The 23218-nt window shown below is 33.5% G+C and overlaps 1 protein-coding gene across 1 annotated transcript in view; it reads left to right on the forward strand.

Annotated features, from left to right (window-relative positions):
- Positions 1 to 272: 272 nt before the first annotated feature.
- dgkb (diacylglycerol kinase, beta) overlaps positions 273 to 23218 on the forward strand; it is a 64141-nt gene continuing 41195 nt past the window's right edge. The window contains exons 1-19 of the mRNA XM_073817583.1: positions 273 to 412; positions 2896 to 3021; positions 4336 to 4412; positions 4657 to 4677; positions 4768 to 4915; positions 7057 to 7194; positions 7817 to 7866; positions 9014 to 9088; positions 9160 to 9279; positions 9736 to 9853; positions 10265 to 10353; positions 10998 to 11114; positions 11227 to 11325; positions 11416 to 11514; positions 14392 to 14465; positions 16465 to 16539; positions 19482 to 19567; positions 21325 to 21414; positions 21676 to 21836. Coding sequence (XP_073673684.1) covers positions 2952 to 3021; positions 4336 to 4412; positions 4657 to 4677; positions 4768 to 4915; positions 7057 to 7194; positions 7817 to 7866; positions 9014 to 9088; positions 9160 to 9279; positions 9736 to 9853; positions 10265 to 10353; positions 10998 to 11114; positions 11227 to 11325; positions 11416 to 11514; positions 14392 to 14465; positions 16465 to 16539; positions 19482 to 19567; positions 21325 to 21414; positions 21676 to 21836 — 1707 coding nt within the window. The 5' untranslated portion in view covers positions 273 to 412; positions 2896 to 2951. The remainder of the gene's footprint in view (positions 413 to 2895; positions 3022 to 4335; positions 4413 to 4656; positions 4678 to 4767; positions 4916 to 7056; positions 7195 to 7816; positions 7867 to 9013; positions 9089 to 9159; positions 9280 to 9735; positions 9854 to 10264; positions 10354 to 10997; positions 11115 to 11226; positions 11326 to 11415; positions 11515 to 14391; positions 14466 to 16464; positions 16540 to 19481; positions 19568 to 21324; positions 21415 to 21675; positions 21837 to 23218) is intronic.

Consider the following 23218-nt stretch of genomic DNA (forward strand, 5'->3'; position numbering starts at 1 on the left):
TTGCTGGGACTTGAAGGAATCTCTACAGTAGACATCCTCTACCCTAACTCACCCTCAGTAGGCTGCATAATGTGCAGCACAGCCTTCCAGTATTGCATCCTAGATCCACAGCCTGCTAAATGGCAAGATGGAGAGATCAAGAGGAAAAAGAGGAAGGGAGGGGGAGTGTGTGTGTGTGTGTGTGTGTGTGTGTGTGATGCGAACAGAGGCACCAGAACTGATTGTTGCAGATGAGTAGATCGCTCTCCCTCTCTCCAGCGCTCCTCTCTCACGCTCATTTGCCCATAGATACAAACACAGTGGTTCTCTTAGAAGAGAGAGGAATGCTTGCAGGTGACGTTCCCTCCAGCCAATACAGGAAAACGCATAACATGCCTGCTGGATCGCTGCTGTTGACTTTGAGAAGCATCAGGTGAGTGGAACTCCGTTTTGCACTTGTGTCTGTGGGAAAGAGGGAATAGTGATCAATCTGTTACCAGTGACAACATGATGGAGCTCTTGACTGTATGTGCATAAGGCTGTATTGCAGACCGACGGTGACAGGCTTGAACAAACACTGTTGTATTTGATGTTTCGTACGCTTATGCTCATGCAGCACATCATTTGTCAGCTTGTGGGGATTTTAACAGTGAGCTGTGAGTAAAAGCCATTTTGAATGAGGGTTAAGGTCAAGACGAGGCCAAGATCATCTGTTTTTCGTAGCCTGAGGTAACAGAGTTTGTTTTGGGTTCTTGACATGGCAAGTACTTTTATTCATAAATACAAATTATCTTTCAGAAAAGACACTTGCCTCAGGCACTTCCTGCTCTTGTCGCAGGAAGTTCATAGGCATGACAGGATGTGGAATTGAGTTGCAGAGTTTTCCTTCAGTAGCTTGTAGAATACTTCAGAAATGGATGAGAGCATGAGAGCGTTTTATTTCAGATTCTTCCTTTTTAATGTGACAATCATCATTTCTTATGAAAATCGTAGTTTAACGGTGATACATTTACATTGATTAACTTTCCCATAATCTAACAACCTTTATGATCACTAATAACTTCACTTATATCACTAATATTAATAATCACTAATAATTAAATGCAATCGTATAAAGTTAAATGCTAATATAAAGTGGTTGTTTTTACTTTCTAGTAGTTTATTTTAAATTTATTTATGCAAAATAGTGTAGAATTTATATTGGCCATTTATCAGTTATTGGCTATAATATGAAAATAATTCTCAGTTTATTGATGTATCTATATAACTGCAACAGAATGCTTGCTCCCCTAACTGATTATTAATTTGGAATCTACATTTTCGCCACAAAAACTTAGAACACGGTATTTTCTATTATTCGATGAGATACAGTTGAAGTCAAACGTTTTCTGGGATTCTGATTAGGGATTATACAAAATGCATGTTATTTTTTTATTTAATACTGACCTGAAAAAGATATTTCACATAAAAGATGTTTACATATAGTCCACAAGATAATAGTTGAATTTATAAAAACGCCCCCGTTCAAAAGTTTACATACACATTGCATTAAGAGTTTGAATTTGAAGATCAGGGTAAATTTAACTTAATTTAGCTTCTGGGAGCATGTAAGCATCTTCTGTAGCTTCTACAGGGCAGTACTAAATGAAAAAAAAATGTAGGCAAAATAAGAAAAATGTACACATCTTAATTCTGTTCAAAAGTTTTTACCCCCAGCACTTAATGCATCGTTTATCCTTCTGAAGCATCGGTGAGTTTTTAAACCTTATGTAATAGTTGCATAATCCCTCGGCTGTCCTCAGTGTGAAAAGATGTATTTGAAAAGGTTCAAATACAAAAAAATGCTGAAAAACCAAAGAATTTGTGGGACCTGAAGGATTTTTCTGAAAAAAGCGGGGAGCTCAGTTGTTCAGGACAAACAAGGGACTCATGAATAACTATCACTAAAAAAAACAAAAAAAAAAACAGCTGTGGATCATTCAGGTAACAACACAGTATTAAGAATCAAATATATGTAAACTTTTGAAGAGTCATTTTTATAAATTCAACTAAAATATGTAAATGTCTTTTATGTGAAATATCTTATTCAGGTCAGTACTAAATAAAAAATAACATGCATTTTGTATGATCCCTCTTATTTGGGTAAAATAATTAACATTTTGCAGATTCTGCAAGGTGTATGTCAAATTTTGACTTCAACTGTAGTTATCTTGAATAGCTCAAAAATATCTAGACTGGATGTTAAGCTAAAATGTGGCTGATAATTGGAGGTTTTTATAATTATAATTATTATTATTTTAGATTGTGTACACTACCATTCAAAAGTTTGGGGTTAGTAAGGTTTTTTGTTGTATTTATTTAGTAAAAAAAAACTATCAGTTTACACAAAAATACCAAATCAACATATTAGCATAATATAATGCTTTCTGAAGAATCATGTGACACTGAAGACTGCAGTAATGATGCTCAAAATTCAGATTTGACATCACAGGCAAAAAATAAAATAATAATTTAAACTCTCACAATGTCACAATATTAATATTAATTTCTAATTTTCTTAGTTTCTGTAGTTTTCATTAAATACATGAAGCTTTGGTGAGAATAAAAGACTTATTTCAAAATAATTTTGAACAGTAGCTAGGACCCAGTCATGCTTTTACAGTTAAAAGCATTGCTTCACATGAAGCAGTGCCAGTCACTGAGATCAAGTCTAACTTTGACTGCAGTATTGACTGGAATGATGTTGCACATTCAATTAATTGATGGCATGTGACACAGATGGTTGTCTTGTTGTTCTGTAATAACCAATGCCAAGTACAGAATCACAAAACACGGAACTAAGCTACAGTAGACTATATTACACGAGATGAGTTAAAATTCACAAGATGACTGACAGTTTTCTCATTCTCTCCACAGAGGCTGAGCTCCTGGATCTTATGTATGTAAACAGAGGCAGATAAACACTGGACAGCATGTCGAATGAAGAAAAGTGGGTCACTTTGAGTCCAAACGAGTTCTCTCTTCTTCAAGACTATGCACAATGTAAGACTTTTACCCTGTAATTCTTCAGTTGATAAGTCCAAATTGGTCCAATATTTGTATATCAATGCATATGATTTGGTTCAATTCAGGTATATGTTTCTGAGCTGGAAAAGCCAAATAATACTTTTTCAATCCATAGCTTATTCTTCACTATCCAAAGAGCATCTTCCACCCACGCTGACAGGCTGCCATTTCACTGGAATAAAAATCGAACCACTTAACGGCTTTTGTGCATGTGTCACTTAAGAAAATGTCATTTCCTGTCTGGAGCTTAAGGTTAAGACTTCAGTCTAATCCAATCGGCACCAGGCTACGAGGGGAGAGAAAATTCTGACTGACAGTTATTAATTCCCCTAAATACAAAATCCATCCATGATGAACGCCGATTCCTTTGAGAGCTAATGCTGCGGCGGGAGTCAGTCTGAATGAAGTGTCATCTATAATCGCTTTTTGGAGGAAACGGTTAGAAAAGCCCAGTGTTTGCTGTCAAAGAAGACCGTTTTTCACCATTATTTATTACGTTTACCGTTAAGATAAAGAGATAAAACTATTCGTAGACCATTTTAGTAACAATAATCTGCTTGATGTAACAGATTCAATAACACACCAAGCACATAAAGATTAAGAAACAGGTTTGTGCTGTTTTGATTATCACAAAACCTGCATTCATACATAACAAATCAACTGTCAGGGAGAGGATCTTTCATTACATATGCAGAGAACAGAGATCGTCTGCATTTAATTGAGTAATCTGAATAATTGATACCCCCAGAGCCCGCTGTTTCCTGTTCCAGGCCAAGGTTTCTCTCATTCTGATTTGCTAGCATGTAATATAACAATATGTGTCATTAGTGAAGAGACAGGAGGGATATGAAACCCCTCTGCTGCTGAAAGTCTTACAGCTTTGAAAGTTGTGAGCTCTAGTATTATTGGACTGATCTACTGAAAGATACACTGTTTTAAGACCTTTGTTCATCTTCAGAGCGCAAATTATGAATTTTTTTGATGAAATCTGATAGATTTTTGATCCTGCATAGACAGCAATATAACTACCATGTTCAAGGCCCAGAAAGGTAGTTAAGACATCATTAAAATAGTCCATGTGACATCAATGGTTCAACCTTTATTTTATGAAGCTACGAAAATACTTTTTGTGTGCAAATGAAATTTGGATTTCATCAAAAAATATCTTAATTTGTGTTCCGAAGATGAACAAAGCTCTTACATGTTCGGAATGACATGATGGTGAGTAAATAATGAAAGTGAAAAAAAAAAGATAACGTATCTTCCTCTTGTTTTACCACTTTGTTGCAGACACAACTAAGAAGCTAAAAGAGGTTCTCCAGGAGTTTCACGGAGATGGGATTCTGGCCAAGTATAATCCTGAAGAGGTATTGCAACTCTGTATGGCTGTGTGAAGCACACTATTTTGCAATGTTCATGCTGAGCTAAGAATGCTGTACTGGACCGAATGTTATGAAGATGATCGAATTTCAGAGGTTATTAGAGCCGTATATGATGTTTTATTAGAGCCTATATGATGTTTCTTTTGGGTAATGAAATCATTTCAGTATTCGTAATTGCTTGCCATTCATTTACTGAAGATGGTTTTACTTGTCATTGTGTGCTGCATAGAAGCCAGAAATCCTCAATCAGGTAAATTGTCATTTTATGGTTTTACAGTCTGCAGTTATTTGGTCAGTATGAAGTGTTAACCAGAGTAACGGGGTTAATCACCTTTAGCAGGAAATTGACTTTGAGAGTTTCAAGCTCTTCATGGAGACCTTCTTGGAGAATGAACTTGCTGAGGAGTTCTGTCAGCATCTCTTCCTCAGTTTCTGCAACAATGACCCCAAGCCAAGCCCCTCCATGACAGACAAGCAGAGAATCATAGGTAAATGAAATATGCCCATTCACGCAGGCTGAGAAAAACAAATACAGTTGAAGTCAATAGTTTACATACACCTTGCAGAATTTGCAAAATGATAATTATTTTACCAAAATAAGAGGGATCATACAAAATGCATTTTTTTTAATTTAATACTGACCTGAATAAGATATTTAACATAAAAGACCCTCACATATAGTCCACAAGAGAAAATAGTAGTTGAAATTATAAAATTAATCCTGTTCAAAAGTTTACATATGCTGGATTCTTAAAACGGTGTTGTTGCTTGCATGATCCTTAGCTGTGTTTTTTTGTGTTTGTTTGTTTGTTTAGTGAAAGTTGTCCCTTGTTTGTCCTGAACAGTTAAACTGCTCACTGTTCTGCAGAAAAATTCTTCAGGCTTCACTGATTCTTTGGTTTTTCAGCATTTTTACACTGGGGACATGACGTAAGTAGCACATAAAGATTAAGATAAGGTTTGTGCTGTTTGATTATCACAATAACAAATCCACTGTCAACGAGAGGATCTTTTATTACATATGCAGAGAACAGAGATCGTCTGCATTTAATTGAGTAACCTGAATAATTATAGCCCCAGAGCTCACTGTTCTTCAGAAAAAATCTTCAGGTTTAACTGATTTTTTGGTTTTTCAGCATTTTTGTGTATTTTAACCCTTTCCAACAATGACTATATGATTTTGAGATCCATCTTTTTACACTGGGGACAACTGAGGGAGTCATATGCAACTATTACAGGAGGTTCAAGCGCTTGACCGAAATGAAGATATGTACAATTTTCTTATTTTGCAAAAATATCTTTTTTTTTTTTTCATTTTATACTGCCCCTCAGAAGCTACAGAAGATACGTACATGTTCTCAGGAGACAAAATAAGTTACATTTACCCTGATCTTCAAATTCAAAAAGTTGGCTCTTAATGCATTGTGTTTCCTTCTGAAGCATCAGTGAGTTTAACTGTTCTAGACAAACAAGGGACTCATGAACAACTATCACTTAAAAAACAAAAAACAGCTGTGGATCATTCAGGTAACAATCAAGCGTATGTAAACTTTTGAACGGGGTCATTGTTATAAACTCAACTACTATTTTCTCTTGTGGACTACATGTTAAAATCTTTTATGTGAAATATCTTATGTAGATCAGTACTAAATAAAAAATAGAATGCATTTTGTTTGATCCCTCCTATTTTGGTAAAATAATTAACATTTTGCAGATTCTGCAAGGTGCATGTAAAATTTTGACTTCAACTGTACTGTAATATCTAATCATGAAACCACCACCAAGCTACTTTAGTTTAGAGAAAATGACACTGATGACTGACGTAATGATACTGAAAATCTGACTTTGCCAAAAATTACATTTTAAAATATCTGTTACCCTGGACCACAAAACCAGTCATAAGTAGCACGAGTATATTTGTTGCAATAGCCAGCAATACATTGTATGGATCTTTTCTTGTATACCAAAAATCATTAGGATATTGAGATCATGTTTCAAGAAGATATTTTGTAAATCCTGTAAATATACACAACTTTAGAGGTGATTTTCTCAATATTTTGATTTTATTGCACCCTCAGATTACAGATTTTCAAATAGTTGTATCTCAGCCAAATATTGTCCTATCCTAACAAACCATACACCAATGGAAAGCTTATTTTTATTTTATAAAAGTTTAGTTTATTGAGAAAATTGACCCTTATGACTGGTTGTGTGGTCCAGGGTCACATATTAAAATATGTTACATTGTAGTTCAGAATAGTACTGTTTTAATGTGTTTTTGATTGAATAAATGCAGTCTTGTTGAGCATCTTTCTTAAAAATGGTTAAAAAAATCTTGCTGATGCTAGCAGTATAGTAGGCCTTTAAACAAATAATGTTGGCCACATAGGCACACAAAGCAAATATATTTTGTTTATTCCTGTTTTTAATTGTACTACTTTGTCATAAAAACAATAAACTTTATTCTCCACAACATTATTCTCCCACAACACCACCAGGGAAACAAGCTTAGTGTAACAACAGAGCGATTAAATCTCACAATTATTTCCCAGGGAATTCTAGTTCAAGTTCTGGGCAAACACACAACAAAAAGTAATGTGTTAAACTTAACTTACTTGTGGTTTACAAGGTCTAAAACTTATAAAGGGAAACTGCACGCCACCGAAGGTGTCCTCGACGTCCAAACCTCTGGGCACCATCCAGCTGAAAGATATGATCTGCTACCTCTCACTCCTGGAGGGAGGACGACCAGAAGACAAACTGGAATGTAAGTAGCATTCCTGCTAATTTCCTACTTTTATTCAAAGTAACTTACAGTACACATACAAGTCATCTATAGTGTTGAAGACGCTCCCGTTTGGTTCCATAATTGGGATCCATAATAGAGGAAACACGAGGCGGTGCTGCCATCTACTGGCAGGTTTTATCACATCTCTAATGGTTTTATGATAGTAATTCCAGGCTGCCAGTCGAGAAACCTGTTGCTAGGCGCTGTTCAGATCTTAATAACCTCTTGCTAAGGTCTAATACTGCCTCTGAGACGCTATTATGCAAAAAAGAGCAAACAGTTTGAATGAGAAACATCAGTGATGGGCTAGTTTAGATTAAATTGTGCTGAGCTTGATTGAATTGTCGTCTTGAGAGATGCTGCTATTGGCTGAGCTGCTGGTTTCCATGGCGATATCCACTTTATGATGCCTCGTAGAAAAGCTGAGATTGCACTCTGAATTGTTAGATTCTTTCCATAGATGTCCTTATTGTTTTTGAACAATACAGAGCAATTCTTCTATCAGATGTTTTTTTAAGACGCATTAATTATCCTTGTATTAAATCTGCAGTGTTTTCACTTTTTCTACTCTCTCCTTATCTCTTCTCTGTTTCTGTCGCAGTCATGTTTCGCCTTTATGACACAGATGGGAACGGGTTTTTAGACAGTAAGGTGAGATTTCATCTTTTTAGCAGTTTTTTTTCCAGTTTATTATTGTTGTGTTAACTCCAAACGCCACCTAGTGGTTCATTTCTAGATTGTTTACATTTACTAATCTATTATTAATTTTGCTCGTTACTGTTTATAACAGAGGTAATAATAAAAATAAAGTTAAAAGTACATGTTGAAGTAAGGAAACTCATTTATAATTCTATATATCCATAAATAAGTCTTTATACACCTTATTTTTTCGTATGAGTGGGCGCAGCCATTTGTAAATTTAATGGGTGTGGCTTCCGGTCTCATCGCGTCCAGCTATTTTTAGCTGTACAAAACAGCTGCTTTTACTGCTTGATTTTGCAAATTGGTGTGTCTTACCATATGATTTTAATGTGTTGTCTTTAATTATGAACACACTGGTTTGTAGTGCAGTTTTACCGTTTACTGCACGTTGTTATTCTTCTCGTTATTATAGTCTTGCCCATAAGCTTACGTCTGCATTGAAGAATAAAATAAAACAAAATATAAAGAACTAAATATTAAGGTTTTTTTTATTGTAAAAATGCTCTCCAACAATTACTTTTATTTTCAACTTCGAAAAAAAATTGTACAGTGTTGTGTGTAATATATATATGTAAAGTCAAACTAAAATTTATTCGGATACCTTCAACATTCTCACATTATCATTATTATTTTTTTCGCTATAGTTTAGAAAATGGTAATAAAATATATCAAAAACTCAGAGTTGAACTGTCTCAGAACAAATTTATTTGATAATATCAGATAACTTTTAATAGAAAGGTATGATGAAACATGGTCAGGACAAAGTGTCAGTTCAAATTTTTGGTCTCATATTTTTTAGCCGTTTTACCGGTAGTCCAGTGTTTGAAGGACTTTTGAGTATAATACAGTATGTTACAGTTTATTTTGCTATCTTCACTAACATAAATGAACTATCCTGTTCTGCACCCACTAGTAAAAAAATATATCAAAAATTATATTTGTTGTCTGAATATTTGGTTTGACTGTATACAAACACACAACAATAAAATGATGAAATATCAAAAAATAAATAAATAATAAATATATATAACAATAAACCAATAAAATACTGCAATAATTTACAATAAATGTTCAGATAATGTTTTCTCTCTGACAGGAACTGGAGCATATTATTTCTCAGATGATGCATGTTGCAGAATATCTGGAGTGGGACGTCACCGAACTGAAGCCGGTAAGCAAAATTAGATTGTTTTTCTAATAATTAACGTGTTTTTTGGTCTAACTTCATTGATTTTGTTTTAGATTTTGGAGCAGATGATGCAGGAGATTGACTATGACCATGACGGGATGGTTTCTCTTGAAGAATGGGTCCAGGGTGGCCTGACCACCATTCCTCTGCTAGTGCTGCTGGGACTTGAAACTGTGATTATCAATGAAGCATTACATATTTACATGTGCATGTCCCATACAATCATCCATCCGTCTTGTCTGTCCATCTATCCATTCTTCCAAACCAAAAGAACAGATACAGTGCATCAGTATTGACAAATTGAGATGTTACACTCTGCCCACTAGATGGAGTCCTCGACTAATTTTAAATACTTTGACTTCTACATTAGCAGCCTGGTGCCTGATTTATTTCCCTTGTCATCCATATAGTTAAAGATGCAGATTTGACACTTTTCAAGACATATTCCTTTCCTTTCAACTTTCGCATTGTCTCAGAGTCAGCAGGATTCCAGAATACACTTTATGTAATTTGATGTAATGTTTTTCATCGCAGTTGTCAGTTGTATTATCATTGTCAAATCCTCATAGCTGTCTTCCTTTCCTTTTCTCGCTGTTATCTTTGTCTTTCTTGCTTTCTTTGTCTTGCAGAATGTAAAGGATGACGGCCAGCATGTGTGGAGACTGAAGCACTTCAGTAAACCTGCGTACTGTAACCTGTGTCTGAATATGTTGATTGGATTGGGAAAGCAAGGCCTTTGCTGCTCCTGTAAGATCAGAACTCACAACATTTATCATATTAACCACCAGTCACTTTTGTTCACTTATTATTCTTTTGCCTTATACTATAAGTGAAAACGGACAAATGCAAAACCATCTAATTAATTTAATTTGAATTGTACTGTAAGTAAGCTAGTGTACTAAATATTTTATCTTTAAGCAGTGCTATTCAAAGAATTGAAGATGGTTGCAAGGTCACAAGACAATGTAATTTCAAATGTTTTTTATAGTAAAAAAATAATATATGAACACATTTTGACACTTAATTGTAGACATAATAATAATAATAATAATATATGCATTTAAAATATTTATTAAAGTATTAAAAATGATACAAAACTTGAAAAACCAGATTTTTTCTTTACACTGTGAATACATTTTCTGTCTGTCTGTTTTCTAGTCTGTAAGTACACCGTTCACGAGAGATGTGTGGCTCGAGCCCCCCTGTCCTGCATCAAAACATACGTCAAATCTAAGAAAAACACGGAGGTGCGTCAAATTGTAGTGCTTAAAACCCAGCACGCTTGGATCACCAATGCTTCACGGGGCTTAGACCAAGGGCTTCTTTTCAGCTAATGAAATTAGAAAGAAATTCTCTCTCTAAGCATTGCTAATTACATGATTAACCTGGTTTAAACAGAGACCTGAATACACCAATGATAAGTCGGAATCAAAGCCTATGCTAATTTTTTAAATATCTGTAGTTAGATTTTTTCTTCTGTTCTTCTCTCTGTACGTACATGTGACCCTGGACCACAAAACCACTCTTAAGTAGCACGGGTATATTTTTAGCAATAGCCAACAATACATTGTATAGGTTATAATTATCAATTTTTCTTTTATGGCAAAAATCAGTAGGATATTAAGCAAAGATCATGTTCCATGAAGATCTAAATATATCAAAGTTAATTTTTGATTAGTAATATGCATTGCTAAGAACTTCATTTGCACAACTCCAAAGCTGATTTTCTCATTATTTAGATTTTTTGTCCTATACCAAACCATACATCAATGGAAACCTGACTTATTTCAGATGATTATTTCAGAAGAAATTGACCCTTATGACTGGTTTTGTTGTCCAGGGTCGCATGCATTTGTTTTTACATATGAACATAATCCTTTTTTTTAAACAGATAATGCATCATTTCTGGGTTGAGGGAAACTGTCTAAGCAAGTGTGATAAGTGTCACAAAACCATCAAGTGTTACCAGGGTCTAACGGGCCTCCACTGTGTCTGGTGCCAGATTACTGTGAGTTTACTGTATATCTTTTTCAGTATCCATACATACTGTAATACAGCTTTAATGCTTTGGACATATAACCACATGTGGATATTAGAGTGTTTATATGCATGTCTTGTAGTTACACAACAAGTGCGCTTCACATGTCAAGCCCGAATGCGACTGCGGATCACTGAGAGATCACATACTTCCTCCAAACACAATATGCCCTGTTGTACTGGTAATATCTCTGTTTTCATGTTATTTTGGGACTCAGTTGTTATATAAAGCTCAGCTCTTTTAGACCTTTACATGTGACCTTTAACTGCAGGAGAGACAGTCCACTCTGAGAAAAGACTCCAGCCAATCAGGAGGCCGGGGGAAGATACAAAGGACCAATTCGGTATCAGTGGATGGACAGGGGCTACAGGTGAATGACACACACTTATAGTCAGATATTACTAAAAATAACAGGAAGTCCCTGGGGTGCATTTCCTGCAGGCGGAATCGAACAAAATAACACAGTGCTTTAGTGAAATCTAATAGTCTCTAATGTTATCAGGCAAAATGCACATCTGGGAGGTTAACCTGACCTGTGCTATATCATACTATGATATGCTATGTGTCTAATATATTTTGTTTAGCTATTTTTATGTTTTTCATGCATGCATCTTTTATGATCTCATATTAATTAGGGATAATATGGAGTATTTGTACTTCTTTAAATACTTCACACGGCATTTAAATTACCTAGTGTAGACAAAAAAGTGATTTAAAATGACATTTTAAAAAAGGATGCACTGATATAAATTTTGAAAAATATCAAAATTTATTAAAAAAAAATTCTACATATTTGTAATGCATTATTAACTATCTTTTGTTTTTAATTCATGCTTCTTTTATGTCATATTAATTAGTGACAATATGGAATATTTGTACTTTTATACATTCTTCACACACCATTTAAATGACCTAGTGTGGACAAAAAAAGTGATTTAAAAAAAAATATTTTAAATAAGGATGCACTGATAGATTTTTTTAAATATCTAAATTTGTAAAAAATGTATATATTTTCATGCATTATATCTCATATTAATTAGGTAAAATATGAAATATTTGTACTTTTATAAATTCTTCACATAATGGCATTTTAACTAGGGATGCACTGATATACACTTTTACAAATATATACATTTGTAAAAAAGAAAAGAAAATGATTCTATGTAATTTTTTATGCATTATTAACTATTTTTGTTTTTCATGCATGCATCTTTTGCGATCTCATATGAATTAGGGAAAATATAGAATATTTGTACTTTTATAAATTATTCACACACCATTTAAATGAGCTAGCATAGACGAAAAAATGGTTTAAAATGACGTTTTAAATAGCGATGCACTGATATAAATTTGTAAAAAATATCTAAATTAGTAAAATGCATTTTTTAATGCATTATTAACAATTTTTGTGTTTTTCATGCATGCATCTTTTATGATCTCATATTAATTAGGGACAATATGAAATATTTGTACTTTTATAAATTCTTTACACACCATTTAAATGACCTAGTGTTGACAATATGTAATATTTGTATGTGTAAAATTCTTCATACACCATTTAAATGATGTGTGAAGACAAAAAAGTGATTTAATTATATTTTAACTAGAGATGCACTGACATAAATATTTTTTAAATATCTACATTAAAAAATATTCTATATATTTTTTATGCATTATTAACTCATTTAATGTTTTTGCATTTTTCATGATCTCATATTAATTAGGGACAATATGGAATATTTACTTTGACATTCGTCACACCATTTAAATGACCTATTGTAGACAAAAAAAAAGTGATTTAAAATGAGATTTTAAATAGGGATGCACTGATATAAATTCTTTAAAAATGTCTAAATCTGTTAAAAAAATTATGCATTATAATTTTTATGTTTTTCGTGCATGCATTTTCTTCACACACCATTTAAATGAACTAGTCTAGACAAAACAAAAAAAAGTGATTTAAAATGACATTTTAATTAGGGATGATATATATATATATATATTTTAAATATCTAAATTTGTAAAAAAAAAAAAAAACTATATTCTATCTATTTTTATGTATTATTACCTATTTGTAATTAATTAATAATTTTGTCCTGCTTTATAAGTGGCTTACATTTAAATTCAGCATTGTTTTGTCTGAATAAATCAATTTTAAACAAAAACAAATTAATTAAAAATAAAACACTAACAACTAAAATAATTGTTTTAAAATTTTACATGATGATATACAGTATAAAAACTGTTGTTTTTCAGAAATAAATATTTATATTTGCTAAATTACATTTAACAGTAAATCCAATATCAACTGCATATAAAAAAACTGATATGCCACAAATGTATGATATGTTGTGCATTGTTCACTTCTAATTAAACTCAGATGTAAATATATAAATAAAAAAGTCCATTAACATAATATCAACAATTAACTTCCTGGTGCCCAATATTACAATTGTAGCTCCAAATCCCACTTTGGCTGCAGTGACCCGCTGTGATTGGGTGTTGCCTGAGCATGGTAATGACAGAACGAAAAAAGACGAATCATGTCCTGGGTCATCCATCTTGGCTGGCGGCGGCTAACCAGTGTAATAATCAGGATTATTATTTATAATTAGAGGAAGTAATGGATCACTCGTCACTGGACGGGCGGCTCATTAATTCACCTGGGCCTGCTGGGATTGTTTCGATGGGTCCTGTTTTAAGCGCTTCATCTGTGTCACTGTCCACCGGAAGGCGACTCACACTCTCTGGATTAGTTTGTGCGTGCGCCGTCCGCTCCAAAGCCCCACAATCATCATGCATCCATGCAGAAAAGTGACTCATGGTCAAAGACTGTCATTAAAGACTAAATATGGAGCTGATTACTAAGGTTTGCCAGTTGCGTCTCATGACGTGGGTTTTTCGTTGGTAGTGCATCATAGACTTTTTGTACTGAAGAGTTATTGTGAGACCTATTTGAGCAGATCAGCCTCTATTAACGTCAATGTGACGTTAAACTCTGTTTAATGAGAGAATGGAGAGAGAATAATCACAGTGTTAACTGAAAATTAAGATTAAGGTGGTGAAGATGAGATATGTTAAAATATAGAATTGTTAAGCAAAAACTTCGTAGAAGAATTTTAGATTTTTTTTTGCACATTTTCTGACATGCATATCATTAATAAATTGGATACTATATCATTAACATATTTGATAAACAGGATAGTAACTTAACTTTAGTAATGTTTTTTATCATTCTCATCTGTAGATTACGCCATTAGAAGGTACCCATCCGCTGTTGGTTTTCGTCAACCCTAAAAGTGGAGGCAAACAAGGCGAAAGGTAAGAAACTGTGAAAGATGGTGTCAGATTTTAATAAGAAAGTTACACTCCAGTATTTTTATATAGCTTTTTAACTGTCTTTGAGTCGATCTGCATAATTTATCCATCACTACAGTTTGTTTGACACCATTGCGTACCAGTTGCAGTCAAATTAGCAATGCGTTGAATGTGTTCGAGGTTGTTGATGAAACTTCTGGAGTTACAATTCCAGTTTCAGATCTATTTCTGGCATCCTTAATGAGGATCTAATCAAATCAGTTACAATTTACAGTCCATTTTTGGCTTGCTAAAGATGCGTATCAGATTTTAGTTCCTCTTGATGGACAATATTAGATGAGATGGCCATAATGACCAGTATTTCTTGAACAGCTAATTTCTTAATATTAATGACAAAATCCTCAGTTTCTGTTGCAAATATATCCAACACATCCATCTATTATTGAAAATTTTACTATTCAAAATATCCTGTTAAATTTATGTACAAAAATGGCATCTGTGGTTGCCAGAAATTCATTGGAAATACTTAAAAATGATTCAAAATACAAAACTTAAGTGACCAAAATCTTTATACCTGTACTGATAACCTCCATAATAATACAGGTGGTACAATAGAAAGCCAGGGTAACACATAACACTAAAATATTGCATTAAAAATTAACTAAATATTGGCATAAAATGTAAAGAAAAAAAACACCATATAAGGTTCGTTAGTGATAAAAATAAGAAGAAAGAATTTTTACAGTATTTTACAGTGAAATTACATGTTGGCAACTTCAGTTAACCTGTTCACAGGTTTTTACCATAGCATTTAACCACCAGTGTAACTAATTTAATCTTTATAAACTACCGTTTTAAAATTTTGACAAAGAAATTAATACTTTTATTCAATAATAACGATGCATTAAATTGATCAAAAGTGACAGTAAAGACATATGAAGTAAAAGGTTTCTATTTTAAATAAATACTGCTCATTAGTGAAAAAACCCAGAAACAAACGTTTTTTTTTTTCAATTTAGAAATTAAGACATTTTATTAAAAAAAAAAATATATATATATATATATATATATATATATATATATATATATATATTAATTTGAAAATATTTCTCAGTAAATTACATATAATATGATATTAACCATTTATAGTTCACCATATACAGTATAATTATATACAGACTTCTTCTTCATCAATTTCAAGGTGTTTTTCTGCTAAAATACAAACTTTTTTGTGAATAAGTTTTTGCCTGTTTGTATACATGCATTATATACTCACATGTTAAAACAAAATTGACTTTATTGATATTTAATGCCATTTTTCCATGCCTTAATTTATTTAAAATATATGTATTTCATACTAAGTATACTTCCAATTCCATTAAGACGCACTCATATAAAATTATATTTAGATTTTCCCATGCACAGTGCAAATTTCTTACCATTATGCCTAAAATGTTTTTTATAATATCACTATTAATAAGGATTGTGTGATCTCTGTATAATATCAGTCTATAAATGCAAGATATTTAAAGTGTGCCTGAAGTAAACTTGCAATAGTTCCACTTGAGCACAATCAGATGTACTTCAGAATATATTTAGTTGGTCCTTTGCACTTCTTCTGCACAATTAAAGTGCATTAAGCACAAAATTAGTTGCACTTTAGCAGACTTAAGGTATGTCAGTTGACCAAAAGTACAATTGCAGAGTATTTTTATTAAGCACATAAATATGTAAATGTATTTGTAGTATACTTAAAATAAAATAAATGCATTTCAAATACATTTTAGTATTTCCTTTACTTTCCTTTACACTCTTAAAAATAAAGGTGCTTCACAATGCCATAGAAGAACCTTTTTGTTTAAATGGTCCCATAAAGAACCTTTAATATCTGAAGAACCTTTGTTTCAAAAAAGTTTCTTTGTGGCAAAAGAAGGTTCTTCAGATTATAAAAAGGTAAGAAAGAGATGTTTTTTTTTTTTTAACAAACTTCTTCCCTATCTAGGATCTTCCGAAAGTTCCAGTACCTCCTGAACCCCCGTCAAGTCTACAACCTGGCCAAGAACGGCCCCATGCCTGGGTGAGTGACAGTTCTCCAGACCCTCCAGAGAGGCTTTTCTCTTATCATTCTAACTGACGTATTTAGCTCCCTGCTGTCTTGCTATCTGGTAAACATATTGTTATGCCACATTCTCACTTTATGATCATAAGAGTTACGACAACCCGGCGTTAACAATGCATTGTACATGCAGACACTGCTTGATAATAAAGTGCACTAATTCATGCATGACAATCTCGCTCTGTATCTGTAGCTGTAAATGTAGACATTATTAAAGGGTTAGATCCGCCATCACAAACACCGCCGAGAACAAAGCCAGGCTCTGGAAGTCTCCAGTGCTGACAATAAGCTGGTAATAATAGATTCATGTTAGTGTTAGTTTGTTGCCGCTCTCAGGGCCTTGTGTGATCACGCATACCATCGCTGGTGTCAATCAAATGCACGCAACCATGAGGCTCTCTGATCACTGACTGAATGTGTTATTAGTATGCCAGATACGTGGTCACTTTTAAGTTAAGTGCACAGCCGTGAGGGTTGTGACCACATTCAACAAGACTATATTTAAAAAAAATATATATATATATATATATTTTTTAAGAGCTATAAAGAAAGCAGAAATGTTATTTTGAGATGTTGTCATGTAAATTAACAAAGGGTGAGAACATTTGGGTAGACAGTGAATCAGCTCCATCTTGATTCAATTTTGGAATGTTAAGAATGATTCAGTTTGTTTCAGTAATTTATATGGTTCAATTAGTGATGCGATTCTATATGGATTCTTTCCATTGATGTATGGTTTGTTAGGATAGGACAATATTTAGCTGAGATACAACTATTTGAAAATCTAGAATCTGAGGGTGAAAAAAATCTAAATATATAGAAAATCACCTTCAAAGTTGTCTAAATGAAGTTCTTATAGCAATGCATATTACTAATCAAAAGGAAATTTACTAAATATCTTCATGGAACATGGTCTTTACATAATATCCTAATAATTTTTGGTATAAAATTGATCATTTTGACCCATACAATGTATTGTTGGCTACAAATATACTGCTATGTATGACTAGTTTTATGCTACAGGGTCAATTTTATGAAAAGAAAGAAAGATAAACTTCTTTAGATGCAGTTAAAGTAAAGAAAAAATATTTTTTTTGAGTGCCAAATATAGATATTAGATTGGCTTCTGAAGGGTCATGTGACACTGAAGACTGGAATAATGATGTTGAACAGAAAAATGATGTTTTTTGAGGAAAACATTTCAGGATTTCTCTCCATATAGTGGACTTCTATGGTGGCCCTGAGTTTGAACTTCTAAAATGATCTAAACAATCCTAGCCCAGGAAGAAGGGTCTTATTTAGAGAAAAAATTGGTTGTTTTATTTATTTTTTTTTAAAAATTGACAGTTTACATACTTTTTAACCTCAAATGCTCGTCTTCTCTCTGCATGAACTCTGTATTCTGGTTCAAGACAGTTAGGGTATGTCGAAAACCTCTAATTTTCTCCTCCAACTTCAAAATCATCCTAAATCGCTGCAGAAGTACCGACCCAGCCTTTTAAATCAGCGATCCGAAACAAATGATTCACCATTCAAACATCGTATTTGAAGATCGATGCATAGAGTTGGCACAGTTTTTACTCAACTGAATAAGTCCCGTTGTAGGTATATTTTTAAAAGAATGATTTCTGTTCCTTTTAGCCTCAGATTTTTCTGATTTTATAAATGCACCCCACTGAGTGATGCTCTCCACACACCATTTAGTGACCTTGTCAGCCAATTTGCTTTTGAACCTATTGATTATGGCATTTGAAGTCTGGTGTAGCCTAAGTATTGACGTTTCTCTGCTGGTGGAAAAGATAGCTTTTGACTTTATGAATTCGCAGTCCCGTCTGTTGAAATAACACACAAGCTTGGCGTAGTCATGTGATGATAATGTGACATTGCTTTGTCAAGGTGACTGTCAGCCATAGCTCTGGGCTGTCTGTCAATTACAGGCCCAGCTAACACAATTAGAGCAAATTGAGTGTTTGTTTCTTCATACTCAAACATCCTCAAAGTTGCTTTTTCATGTGATTGGTCGTCTGTTTTTGCCGTCTAATGTGATTTGCCAAGCCTGCATGTCCCAATAAGTAAAGTAATTGAGAGTCTTATTTTGTGCACCATTCTACCATGTAAGGTCCCTTCATGCAGTTAGAGCTTTATTATTGTGAAGGAACGGAAGACACTGCAATCAACATTGTCTTCGTAGATCTGATTAGCTTCTGAACAGGCTTGGCTTTCCAAAAGATGGATTTGCATTTGTTAGTTGAACAAAAGATTTGTTCCTAAAGATCCGTGGAAAAATTAAATTTTATGATTCGATTTGATTATGTTTTACAAGCTTGTGATTCGATTCAATATTGAATATTTTTGAAGGTTAAAATTATAATACTAAACTAAACTAAAGGTTTAACTTTAAATTACATAATTATATTTCTACTCCAATTAGTTTTTTGCAATATAAGCATTTAAATGGTGTCTGTCATAAAAACTTGATGGATTTATTCAAAACCTAAATATTGAAGAACAGTAAAAAAAAATATTAGAAATAAGTCATATGTTGTATATGTTTAGCAAAATGCTTCTTTCTAGAGTTCATTTTTCTAGCTGACTAACAAGTTTATGGTCACCAAATATGTTTTTTCTGAGGTAAATGTGACGTTACATTGTTGTTATATTGACTGAGGTGCTACAGCGATCTGTCAATCCACATTAAACAGCAGCAAAATGGCATTTATTGTTTGAATACTGTAATAAAATGGACAGAATTTTTATCTAAGACTTGAAAAGTAACAAAGCACAAAGCTTATTGCGATTTATTGGATGGGAGGTGCGCTTAAATGTTTCATTCATTACCTGAAACAGGTAGATTTTTCTAAAACTTGTCATCTTAGTAATTCTGATAACACTCTTCATTTCAGCTTAAATTTTTTTCGAGATGTTCCAGATTTCAGAGTCCTGGCCTGTGGTGGAGATGGCACTGTTGGATGGATTCTTGATGTTATAGGTGAGTTCAGATGATGTGAAAATAGAAACACAAAACACTCTAATACTCTAATTTTTTGTGTTTGCAGTTATAAGACATTCACTTCGTGCTTGTTTGTTTTCTTTGGCCTCTTGTTGACCAACTCATTTTTTTTTTGAGCAATTAAAAGCTTGACTCTTGAGGATCAGGGCTTCCATACTGTGGCATGTAGTAAATTAAATCCAGGAAGTTTTCATTCCAGACTTAATAAAAACAACACGCTAAAGAAAACTTCATTACATAAAGACATCTTGAGGAGATGCTGCAGAAAAGGCTTTTCTTGTTGTTTCAGAGGTTCTTTTGTACAGAAGTGATTTTGTTATATTTGTCGAGATGGTCAAATATTTATTTTTCACAGAACTAAAGCTATTACATTCGTACCTGTATTTTCGGGGCAAATAGGATGATTATCTTTCTTCAAGAAATGGCATATTACTTATATCATCTGAAGAATAGTCTCCGCAGGTGATTTTTTTTTAGATGGCTGCATCCTCATTTAGTCCTTTATTTGTGTCAAAAATTGCCTCCATTTTTTATCAATCAAAACAAAGGCAGAGTAATAGACTGGATGCTTTCAGAGGAGTGTATTAGAAAAGAACCACTGTAGTTTTGACATTGCTATTTATTCCATTATACATACATATATATACATGCACATACAAATGTACTGTAGTCTGTATAGTGTATATATTCAAAGGCTCAAAATCAGCAAAGGGGTCATTAAAGGTAACAAATCATGTAAAAATGTATCATTCTTAATTGGACAATTAACCATTTTATTCAACTTTGATAACTGATTTTTGTTTTTCATAAACTGGAAATGTTCAAAATGATTTATGTGTACTTCATTATACTTATTTTACAGAATGAAGTTTATTTCATGGCTTAAAGGGCTAGTTTACCCAAAAATCAAAATTCTGTCATTAATTACTCACCCTCATTATGTTTCAAACCTGTAAGACCGTCATTCATCTTTGGATCCCAAATAAAGATATTTTTAATGAAAAACAAGAGCTTTCTGACCCTGCGTAGATAGCAATGCTTTTAAAACTTTTAAAAAAAAATCTTTATTTTTTTCTTTGCACACAAAAAGTATTCTCGTAGCTTTGTAACATTACAGTTGAACCGCAGATGTAACATGGACTATTTTAACAATGTACTTACTACCTTTTTGGGCCTTGAACGTGTCAGTTGCATTGCTGTTTATGCAGGGTCACAAAAGCTCTCAGATTTCATCAAAAACATCTTAATTTATGTTCAGAAGATGAACGAAGGTTTTACGGGGTTTGAAACGACATGAGGTTGAGTAATTAATGACAGAATTTTCATTTTTGTGTGAACTATGCCTTTAAATGTAACAAAATGTATAATCTTTTATTGAAAAATTAAACGTTTTTATTAAAATTAAAATTTAAATGCAAAGCTATTTTTAACCAGGTAAAAGAAGGGGTTTTGATTTACAAGGTTGCTGTTATTGTCTCTTATTTAAACCTATGAAAATGCAGATCCTGTTGTAAATAGTAGTTAAAAACTACAATAATTCTATAATTACCTCCTGGCAGATTTTGACTCTGTGTGTACAGTAGTGAAATTCCCACAGATAGCCTTTTTTATTTATTATTGCTTTATTTTCTGGAGCATATAGGTAAAACAAGTTATATTTTCCCTCTGCTATTACAAAACAACTTTAGTGGAATCATGGGATGTTCTCTGAAGTGCTTTTACCTTTTTTTTCTCAGATAAAGCCAACTTTGAACAGAATCCTCCTGTGTGTGTACTTCCTCTCGGCACAGGAAATGACCTCGCAAGGTGTCTACGCTGGGGTGGAGGTAATTGAAGTCATTTCAATATTTTAATTCGATGCTGTAAATGAGATTTCATGTGAATCCTAAAACCTAAATCCACACCGTGAGCCGCTCTCGAGAAACTTATCGCATATTATCACTGTGGTATTTTCATAGGGTTTTTTTACTTGGATCAAAATAGCAGTATTATGTCAGTTCCTTGTCTATAAATAGCTAAAGTGCAATGGATTCAAAACCTAAATATCTCACTTGTGAGTAATCTGTGGTGTGTCCTTTGCATTTCAGGCTATGACGGAGAAAGTCTTTTGCAGATTCTTAAGGACATTGAGAACAGCTCTGAAGTGATGCTGGACAGGTGGAAGATTGACATAACTCCTGTAGACAAGGATGAAAGAGGAGATCCAGTCCCGTACAGCATTGTGAACAATTACTTCTCGATTGGCGTGGTGAGTCTGAACAATACAAGCTCCCCTAAGACCCCTCACATACTTCTGCTCTTTCCCTCCCAATGAACAGAGACTCGCATATACGCATCTGGCCGGTGTGCTAGTCTGGTCTATTACCCGTGATACAGTATGTGATGACTGTGAGTAGAGTTTATGAATGAAGAAGTGAATAAGGCCCCTAAGTAATAAGACTAAATGAGCTAATCAAGAGGGCTGAGTGCTTTTTGAAATGCCAAGAGCATCTATTACATTAACAAAGCCGTCCCTCATCACTGCGCTGAGGAGCGAAGCTTGCCAATTGACAATGAAATATGCCGTAGACGCTACACGGCTCTCGTCTTACAGAACGGCGATCAAACGCGTCGTGTGTTGATGCATCTCGGGCCGTCTGAAATCTAATGATGCTTATTACGGCGACCGCATGTCAGCCATTATCCAGAAATGTCAAGGGAAATACGGTAATTGACATTTACAGGTTTGACAGCTCTGTTTTATTTTAGACTTGCACACATCTTAAAAAAAAAGAAATTGTAATGAGGGAGACATGCTTGGACAAATGTTAGTCAATGTCAGCTTGTTAATAAGGGAATTGATGGCTTCAAGTATTGATTTATGAAGTGTTCAGTCTCATGTTCACCTTTACATAAAACAAGTCTGTGATAGACAGATATATATTTCAGTTACATATAGATATATACATAAATGCTATAAAATATAAATGAATTCATAAATAGATAGATCTCTGTCTCATTAATCATTCAGCTGGGATATATTCAGTACAGTGTTAATAAAATCAAATTTTCAATGTGTTGACAAATTTAGTTGTTTGTTTGGATTACAGAGAAGTGCAAATCTCAGTGGGATGGAGTGATATTTTTCCTATCACATTTTACAAGAAAACACAAATTCCTTTTGAAAACAACTGAAAACCAATAGAGATTACAGAGCAAGTCGGGCTCGTAATTACTTTGCAGATTATGCAAATGAAAAACAATGTCTTCCGTAATTATGTATATGAACTCTAGGAACTAAACAGCCAACAAATGCAGCTGTTGCCAGACAAGATGGTGCAAGAACATTTTAACAAATAGGGGTAATTTAAGACATTTACATCAATATCAGGATCACAGTTTCTAAACAACTTTAAGGTCTAAATTACCATAAACTCAGAATATGCATCATTGCCTGTATCTGTATCTTAAAATATCACCTTTTTCTGTAAGTATGAAAGATAGGTTTTCTGTACCCTTTGTAAAGGTAAATTTAAAGACCAGCCAACATAAGGAATTAAAGGAAATGGACACAAAATAAGTGAGTTTATGATTAAAGCAAAAACGAATTTGCCAATCATTTTTCTTGTTTTAAGTACAAACTTACTGAAT

The sequence above is a fragment of the Garra rufa genome, chromosome 14 (genome assembly GCF_049309525.1).
Source record: "Garra rufa chromosome 14, GarRuf1.0, whole genome shotgun sequence".
NCBI lineage: Eukaryota > Metazoa > Chordata > Actinopteri > Cypriniformes > Cyprinidae > Garra > Garra rufa.